Raw genomic sequence first — 9,813 nt, 5'->3', positions numbered from 1 at the left:
TATATATATGTATTTTTAGTTGTCCAGACAATTTCTTTCTATTTTTAGTAGAGACGGGGTCTCGCTCTTACTCAGGCTGGTCTCAAACTCCTGGCCTTGAGCGATCCACCACCTCGGCCTTCCGGAGTGCTAGGATTACAGGCGTGAGCCAGTGTGCCCGGCCAACATATATATATTTAAAACCTCTGTTTCATTAATAACTATTTGAAGAGCATTTGTAATCTGCACACTACTGTGCCAGGTACTGAGAGGAATATTAAATAGCTTCTTGGAGACCTCCAGACCAAGGAGGCAAGATGGTAGGAGAAGAAATAAAATATGCAGAGAAAGTAGAGATTCAAAATGGGTCAGAGTGACCAAGCCTAGGAATGAAAGACTTTCAGTGGAGAAGCAAAGGGTCCCTAGCAGTGTTGAATGCTGCTTCAACTGCCAAATGTGCTGTCTGCTCCCATTCACCTCCTCCTTCATGTCCGCCTTCTTGGGATGTGGAATCTTTGCACAACTGAATGGAAACTCCATCTCTTCCTCCCCACAAGGGGTCTTGTCACATCCCTATTGTAGGACACTATATTCCAGGCAATACAGATAAAGAAAATGGCAAGGAAGCTGCAGGACGAAGCAAAAAGCAGCAGACGAAGGTCAGATCTGTTTAGACTGCAGTCCTGTCCCTCACTAACTATAGGACTCTAGGCACACCGCTTTACAGTGAGGATAACACCTCCTACCTCATCTATTTTATATATCCCTACCTTATTCTAGGAAGGATTTATTAATACCAAGGTTAAATGGGAGTAACACTAATGTCTGCTTGAATCCCTGGTGTGAGGACCACATGTGCTCCTGCATGTGCAGCTTGGCCTGGGCCTGGCACATCTCAAGAGCTCCACAAGTGCCAGCTGCTGCTAGAATGCAAACCCAACATCACATTTCAGCTGCTGCAAGAATGCAAACCCAACATCACATTTCAGCAAGCCAACGTGAACACCAGCAACTGTTCAATTTAGAACCCACACCATAAAAGCAAGCTGACTGCCTGGAAGCACAATGATTGCTGATCATAATCACTGCTGTTTATTGAATGCTTTCTCTGTGCCAGGCACTGTGCTAAGTGCTTTACACGTAATGTTTCTATTCCTTTTAACAGTCTTGTGAGATAGGTATTATCGTCCTTATTTCACCAAGGAGGAACTGAAGTTCAGAGAGGTTAAGTATCTTGTCCAAAGTCACATGGGAAGAACTGGGATTTATGGAGGAACTGGGATTTGAAGTCAGACGAATAAATTTAATCTGTGGAAACCTCACAGGAAAGGTGTCAATAAGGACATAAACAATGTCCTCAACATCTATCCTTACAGTTTAGAGAGGCCATTTTTATACAGCTGTTTCTTATGGCAACCCTCAAATTGTTCACCAAAGCACAGGCAGTAAAATCATCTGGGGGCCTGGATCCAGGTGGGGATGGGGAGGTAAAGGAAAGGGCAGAACCATTTGTTAGAACCTAGGCCTACAGTTCTCGGGTGGTCTGCCTTAATCCAAAGGTTTAAGCAGATTTCAGTTTACAGGTTAACTTCAAACATACCATTAACTTTACTTATTATGTTTACTGTCTGCCTCTTGCCTCTCCCCCATGGAATGCAAGCTCCATGAAGGCAGGGGTTCCTCTCTGCTCTGTTCTATCATGTGCCTCAAATTCCTGGAACAGTGCCTGGCATGTAGTAGCAGCTATTTGTTTAACGAATGGATCAGATAAACAAAAAAGATTAACAGTTGACAATAGCAAGTGTTAGAAAAGAAATGAACGAGAACTCTCCCACTGCTAGCAGGAGTGCAAACTTGTACAATCCCTTTGAAAGCAATTAGGCATTGTCTAGCAACATTGAAAACGCACCCAATAATTCTTCTAGTTAAATACCCTACAGAAATTCTAGCGCAGGTGCCAAGAGACACCTAAAAGTTTTTCACTAGAGCAGTGTCTGTAATAGCAAAAAAAACTATAAATAATTTAAGTGTCCATCTCTGGAAGAATGGGTAAATATACTACATAAAATGGATTCATAGGGGCCGGGCGTGGTGGCTCACGCCTGTAATCCCAGCACTCTGGGAGGCTGAGGCGGGAGGATCGCTCGAGGTCAGGAGTTCGAGACCAGCCTGAACAAGAGCGAGACTCTGTCTCTACTAAAAATAGAAAGAAATTATCTGGACAACTAAAAATATATACAGAAAAAATTAGCCGGGCATGGTGGCGCATGCCTGTAGTCCCAGCTACTTGGGAGGCTGAGGCAGAAGGATTGCTTAAGCCCAGGAGTTTGAGGTTGCTGTGAGCTAGGCTGACGTCATGGCACTCTAGCCCAGGCAACAGAGACTCTGTCTCCAAAAAAAAAATAAAATAAAATAAAATGGATTCATAAAATAGACTACTGTAAAGAATCATGAGAGTAAACTAGATTCTTATATTAATATGAATGGCTCTAAAACACATATGTAAGCAAAATGCAAAATAAAATGGAACTTTTACTAATATAAAAATTTAGAACACAAAACAATATTGTATGGTGTTCAAGGATATTTATTAATATATTTGAGTATTAAAAAAAGTAGTTGCCCTTGGGGAGGGGAAAAAGGCTATAAGACAGGAAAGGGAGGAAGGGGACTTAAAATTGATTTGTAATTTTTATTTATCCTAGTTTAAAAAGACTCCAGACAAATATGACAAAATGCTAACCACTACCAATCAGGGGTGCTGAGCACCCAGGTGTTTGTTGTTAACAGTCCGGTTTTCTGTATTTTTAAATTTCTCAACAACCAAATAAACAAAACAAATAGCAAACTTTTTCCTGATATTAAATACTAAAATAAAATGCTTATGTGTGGATGTGGTTCAACATTGCCAACAGAAAGTTTAAAGCTTTTCATTCTCAAATTGATTTTATGTGTTGAGAGAACAAAGAACACATTGGTGGGTTTAAAACTTGGGACTTTATATGGTTATGAGTGGCTATTTTCTGTACCAACTCCAGAAGGGGTATCTGACACTTGCTCTCTTTCTCATTCTGAATCCTCCCTGCCCTTACATATCGCTTCTTTTCTCCTTTCTTCCTTCCCTCAGGTCCCTACCACAAAAGCACTGCACCAAGAGTCATCTGGAGGTGGGGCACAAGCTGGGGTTCTGACGCTAGCTTGCACGTGCTTCTGGGCTGCCACCTCACCATTCTGGACCTCAATGATCTCTCTAAACCTGGGAGAACACCTGTCTTGCCTGGAGGCAAGTAGGGCTCCCCATCACAGTTCTCCTCTCTACCATTTCTCTGTTGCAGCCTCATGTCCAGTGGGCTACACACAGAGCCTCCACTTAATCTCACCTCTGCTCTTTGCCTTTGCTTCAGCTCCTGCTGAGCTGATTTCTGCTTAGCCTTCTCAACTCTGCTGACAGGTTCCTTAACTTTGGGTTTTTCTTTACGTGCAGGTGGATCCATGGCTTGGCTTCTGGATACTTCTCAGTCAAGTCTGACCTGGATGATACAGAAAAAGTCAGATCTTCAAAATAAAAAGAAACAAAACAAACATAAAAAACCCAACCTGCCAGTCACTCACCTAACTAATCCCTTAGCTCAGCCCCTTCCTTTGCCAGGTGAGGCAGACACAGTGGCCTGACGGCAAGAGCACTGGATTTGGTGGAGTGAGTCCCATTGCCACGACCTTGCTGGGTTCTCCTGGGCAAGTCTCCTCCCCATTCTGAGCCTTAGTTTTCTTTCTGCAAAATGGGACCATAGTCCCTTCCCTGGCTTCCCTCCAAGAACTGCTGTGTGAGGATCAAATGAGAAGACCCATGAGAAATCGTCTCATACACCATAGCGTGCTGTACCCAGCGTGGGACTGTCATAATTGGGACACAGAGGCCCAGAGGGACAGGCCAGCCGAAGTCTTGCACCAGTCTCTGGCCTTCGGACCAGGGCATTCCCACCATTGCCAGGCCTGACAGTTTCCCATCCGACTCCGCCCGCAGCCATCGTTCCCGGGGCCTGCCGCTGGGCCCCACAGCCCGCCCGGACCCGCCCCCCGCGTCCCGACCCCGCCCCGGCCCCAGGGGACGGCTCCCGCCTCCCTCCCGCCTCCCTCTCTCGGAGCAAAATGGCGGCGGGGGGCTGGAGACGCCGACCGAGAGGCTCGGGAGTCGGTGCCTTTGCCTACCGGGTCTCGGGACTTTAGGGCTTCCGCCGCGTCGCAGACAACGCCCCACGCGGGAGCAATCCTGACCTTCTCCCCGCTGGACCTAACGTTCCGAGCCCGCCGCCCCTCGGACTGGGCGGGGCGGAGGGAGGGGCAGAAGGCCTCGCGCCTTCAGGCTTCCGCCGAAGGAGCGGCTGCGCGTGCGCAGAGAGCACGTCTGGAAAGCCCGCGCTGGGGGCGGGGCCGGAGGCTGCCGGGAGTGGTTGGGGGCGCTGGCGCGGGTAGTGGGGACTTGCGACTAACAAAGCTTTTCTCGTAAATATTTTCCGGACCAGCTGCTAGGCTTTGAAGAGTGACATCTGAGTCCTGGGAATTGGAATTGCTCAGAATTCTGAGCTTCAAAAAAGTGGGGATTGGTGATGGTCATCTTCTTGATTCACGAGTTTATTAGGAGGATCAAGTGAGATCCTGTTTGCCGGTGCTTTGAACAAAGGAATCTTGACACAAGTACAGCCAGTTTAAGCACAGAGAAACAGTCAAGTTACGCTGATTATTGAGGAGATGTAAATTAAAATAGCCGACTGTCATTTTCCATTTATTAGCAAGGATTGACAAAAAAATAATAATAGCTACCTCTCTTCTGGGTTTACTCTATTCCAGGTATTGTTTTTATAGCTTTGACACAGCAAAGTGACTCCCAATGCAGGGAATCATTTGAAATCCAACTGGGTCCTTCTTTGGCTTAGTGCAAGGAATAATTCAGGAGCGAGCCAACGGTATAAAGTAAAAGTGAGTTTTACTTAGAAAGTATAGAAAATCTACCCCACACACAGAGAGTAGAGGTTAGTTCTCCCTGCAGAGGAGAACCTGCCACATGGTCCTTTAGCCCCTCTATTTAAGCAAGAGCTTAATTATAAGCTAAACAAGGGGAGGAATATTCCTGTTATTTCTTGGAAAGGAGCGATGTTTTCCAAGAATTAGAGTGACACCCTCCTTTTGACTAAATGTGGTCAAACAGAAAGTTTCATGGCATCAGGTGCATGATGAGAGTGGCAGGTTTTCTCAGAAACTTTTATGGTAATGAAGTGTATAATGAAGCTGTAGAGTCAAGAGATGGTCAATTTATCCAACTTGGTCCTAACCCGTTGGAACTTGTCCTGTCTCCATCTTGTTTAGATCAGGGTAGTTTGAAACTTTATTTTGAGGCTTCCTGACTCAGTTAAACAGTTTGCACAATTAAGTAATGCTGGTAGCAGTGCCCAAAGCAATGCCTAAAGCAATGCCAAAGCAGTTTCCAAAGCAGTGCCTGCCAGTTCCATCTCAGCTTCACATTTATTAACTCATCGATTCCTCATAGTAAGTATGTATAATATATGTGTAGTAATAAACTATTATCCCCGTTTTACAGAGAAGGAAACAGAGGCACTGAAAAGTTGTGCCTTTTCCAAAAATTGTTAAAACCTTTCTGGAGGCCAGTTTAGCACTAGATATCAGAAACCTTAAAGATTATTATTTTTTAAATTTATTTATTTTCGAGACAGAGTGTTACTCTATCCCCCTGGTTAGAAGGCCGTGGCATCATTGTAGCTCACTGCAACTTCAAACTCCTGGGCTCAAAGGATCCTCCTGCCTCAGTCTCCCAAGTTGCTGGGACTACAGGCACACATCATGACACCCAGCTAATTTTTCTATTTTTAGTAGAGATGGGGTCTCACTCTTGCTCAGGCCGGTCTTGAACTCCTGAGCTCAAGCAGTCCTCCCACCTCAGCCTCCCTGAGTGCTAGGATTGCAGATGTAAGCCACAGAGCTTGGCCAAGCCTTAAATGTTTCCAAGAAAAAACTGGAAACAACCAAAATCTTTGTAATAAGAGTTGGTTAAATAAATAATAGGATAGTTATAATGGAATTCCATGCGGCCATTAAAATGACATGGAATAATATTTACTGACATAAACTGTTTAATATATTAAATGAAAAAGCTACAAAGAGGTATATATGTACAGTCTAATCACAGTATTTGTTTTATAGTTTTAAAATAAATCATATACACCTGGAATAGAGAATAGATGAAAACACATCAGAATGTTCATCCTAAGAATAGGGGTTGTTTTTATCTTCTTTGTGTGTGTGTGTGTGTTTTTTTGTTTTTTGTTTTTCAGACAGAGTCACTGTTGCCCTGGGTAGAGTGCAGTGGCATCATCATAGCTCACTGCAACCTCAAACTCCTGGGCTCAAGTGATCCTCCTGCTTCAGCCTCCGGAGTAGCTGGGACTACAGGTGCTCACCACAACGCCTGGCTAATTTTTCTATTTTTAGTAGAGACGGGGTCTCGCTCTTGCTGAGGCTGGTCTCGAACTCCTGACCTCAAGTGATCTTCCTGCCTCGGCCTCCCAGAGTGCTGGGATTACAGGCATGAGCCACAGCACCTGACCTGTGCTTTTCTGTATTTTCCAAAATTTCTACAATGAGCATTTATACTTTAGCAATCAGAAGAAAGTACAATAAATGCTATTTTAAAAATTCTATACAAATACTAATTGGATAATTATTAATAAAAGTAACCAAGCCAGAGTTGATTTCAGAAATCTGCATAATATTGGTATTTTACATTTGTGTCACATTGTATAGTTTATAAAGTTCATATGAGCTACGTACTACATTACAGCTGGAGATGGGACAGGGCCTTTGGAAGGCTTTAAACAGCCTATTAAAAGAGATCAGGTATAGGAAATGATGGAGTGGAAAAGTAAAAGCAGAAGACTGGAAAAATAGTAGTGTCACTGAGCCACTGATGAAAGTGGAGAAGGTATGACGAATCGGCTTGGGAAAGGGTGAGGAATAGAGGAATAAGTTAGGGAAGAGAGAAAGAGAAATTGATTCTACACTTAGAGTGGCAATAGGCCAGAAGAGTTGTCCAGTAACAATTACAGGATTCCAGAAAGGCACAGCACTGGAGATACCGGGTTTGGATTCCTCATCAGGAAGGTGAGGGTTGAAGTCAGGAAGGAGTGAACCTTGAGGCTGAACCCCCCCTATCAAAGTCCCCTCTCTTGATGCCATTGCACTCTGGCTGGGCAACAGAATGAGATCCTGTCTTAAAAAAAAAAAAAAAAAAAGAGCCCCCTTCCTTTTTTTCTCCAGGAGTTTGTACTTGCTCTTCCTTTTTTGTGACCATCAGTGGACACTTGGCCTGGTAGATGGAATTACTAGTCAGAGTTTACATTAATGTAACTATGGAATATTTTCACCATATTGAGGTAGATACTGTACTAACATTATATTCACTTTATTGAATAACTTCTTTTTTCTTATGTTAAAAATGGTCTTTTTAAAATTCACTTAATTATCTATGCATCTGTTATTAATTCTTTCACAAACTCCATCAGAACTGTAAAAAATATCTCTTGATCTGGTCAAATGAATCAGGAGATCTATCAGTGTTTTGTTTTGTTTTGTTTTCCCTTGGTGACATCTCTTCTTACATCCATCCTGCTCTTGCTCCACCCTGTCTTCTGGGCCTAGCTGCATAGCTCTTGTCCTAGGATATCCCTCAGCCACATTCTGGGGATTCTCTTCTTGTCTCTCCTGTGCCAAATCCCCTGCTCCCTGGATCTTATGTCTTTCCGTTTTTGGTTTATTCTCTCATTTTGGAGGAGTACATTCTCCATTAATTACCCAGAAGGGGTTCATGAAAGGTAAATTTTTGAGTTCTTGCTTGTCTAAAAATGGCTTTATTTTTACTCACCCTTGATTGACAGATTTTCAGGTTGGAAATTGTTTTTCCTCAGATTCTTTTTTTTTTTTCCTTTTTAGAGACAGGGTCTGGCTCTGTTGCCCAGGCTGGATTGCAGTTTTACTGTAACCTCAAACCTCTGGGCTCAAGCGATCCTCCTGCCTCAGCCTCCTGAATAGCTGGGACTAGAGGCACTCACCACCACACCTGGATTTTTTTTTTTTCCTAAGAGATGGGGTCTTGCTGTGTTGTCCAGGCTGGTCTTCCCTCAGAATTTTAAAGGCATTGATCCATTGTCATCTAGCTTCTCATGTGGTTAGCCTCTTGAGGAGTCTGATTTATTCTGATTTCTTTTACTTCCTATATAAATTTTGTTTGTTCATTTGTTTCTGGAAACTTTTAGGATATTTTTACCCCTTTATCCTTGATGTTTAAACTTTCATAATAATGCATCCTGAAAGGCTTTTTCATTCATTGTGCTAAGCATGGGGTGGCCCCTTTCAATCAGTAAACATAGTCTTCAATTCTGGGAAGTGTTCTCTGTGAACACTTCCCTTATTTTTTACACTTTTCTCTTTCATGTTCCATTTCTTGGTTTTGTTTATTCTGCTCTCCAAGAGATTTTCCTGAACTGTATCCTCTGATTCTTCTATTGAATTTTTTAAATTTCTGATACAAAAATTTTAATTTCCAAGAGTTTTTCTTGGTTCTCCAACTTTCCTTTTTGGTAGCCTCTTGCTCTTGTGTTGTGGATTCAGGATCCTCTCTTGTTTCATATTAGTGAGGATACTAATTGTAATTTTCTGCTGTTTTCTTTTGCTTCCTAGATTGTCTCTGTTGTTTATTTTGGTTTTTGGCTTTCAAATTGGAGTCTTTTGTCAGATAATAATGGTTGCTATCATTTATTGGATGTCAAGCACTATTGTAAGTATTTTGCATGTTTTAGCTAATTTAATCCTTATAACGAGCCAGTGAGATAGAGCCATGCTCTGGTCTCACCAATCCCTAGCTTGGAAGGATCTCAGTTGAGAATTGGCTTTCTTCTTGCTGAGGGTCCATCCACCCTGCCCCTACCAGCCCCACACCACAGGCACCTGGGTTGGATTTCAAGTTTTACTAGATCTGTTACTAGTCATCCCTCTTTTTTCCTTCATTCAGAAATACATTGACATCTCTATTTCACAGTTATTTCCTGTCCCTTTCTGTCTGTCCTCCTAGGTTTTATTTCGTCTTTCAAGGTTGTCTTTTTAGTGGGATTTGGGGAGGTGAGATAAGCATTGGTATTCAACGAGCCATATTTATTTAACTGGAAGTCCAGAGCTCTGTTTCCCTCTTTATATGAGAGCACTGTTAAATATTTATATTGTATGTATGTGGTTAATGAATAAAGGATTATAGGCTTCCCTTAAAAGTAAATTTAAAAATCTAAGGGCAAAATCAAGAAATTATTATCGAGACTGAAACTACTATAAATATACCTAACTAAAAATATAGTTTATTTATTATTATGACTCAATTTTTAGGGGTGAAAAGTCTGGAAGCATATAGACCAAAATATTAATAGAGATTATTAATAGATTCTGGGATTATGAGTGATGTCTGTATCTGTCTATATCTAGTTTTCTCATTTATGGTGTTAGAATTCTAAGAAGAAAATTTCAGAGAAGAAACCTATTTTATAATGTGATCTAGATTATCTGATAAAGTGCTTCTTGAAAAAGCAGTGAAAATACTAATTATAAAATTAAGTTATAAATTGGGAAACAATTTGGCATCAGCTACAACCTGGCAATACCACTTCTAGGTATATGTTCTCAGGGACCCTTTACACTCTTCAAAATTATAGAGGACTTCAGAGAGCTTCAGTTTGTATGTTATATTTTTTTGAATTTGCCATATTAGAAATTAAAACT

The 9,813-nt window shown here is 42.1% G+C and overlaps 1 protein-coding gene across 1 annotated transcript in view; it reads right to left on the bottom strand.

Annotated features, from left to right (window-relative positions):
- Nucleotides 1–4,277, bottom strand: part of CCDC23 (coiled-coil domain containing 23) — a 7,626-nt gene extending 3,349 nt beyond the window's left edge. Inside the window, exons 1-2 of the mRNA XM_012646676.1 lie at nt 4,189–4,277; nt 3,360–3,509 (exon numbers count right to left, since the gene is read on the bottom strand). Of these exons, the coding sequence (XP_012502130.1) occupies nt 3,360–3,473 (114 nt within the window). The 5' untranslated portion in view covers nt 3,474–3,509; nt 4,189–4,277. The remainder of the gene's footprint in view (nt 1–3,359; nt 3,510–4,188) is intronic.
- Nucleotides 4,278–9,813: the final 5,536 nt, after the last annotated feature.

This window comes from Propithecus coquereli, unplaced genomic scaffold (assembly GCF_000956105.1).
Source record: "Propithecus coquereli isolate 6110/MARCELLA unplaced genomic scaffold, Pcoq_1.0 Scaffold249, whole genome shotgun sequence".
In the NCBI taxonomy this organism is placed as follows: Eukaryota; Metazoa; Chordata; class Mammalia; order Primates; family Indriidae; genus Propithecus; species Propithecus coquereli.
Note: the sequence above shows the minus strand (reverse complement) of the source record. Positions and strands in the feature narration are given on the sequence as shown.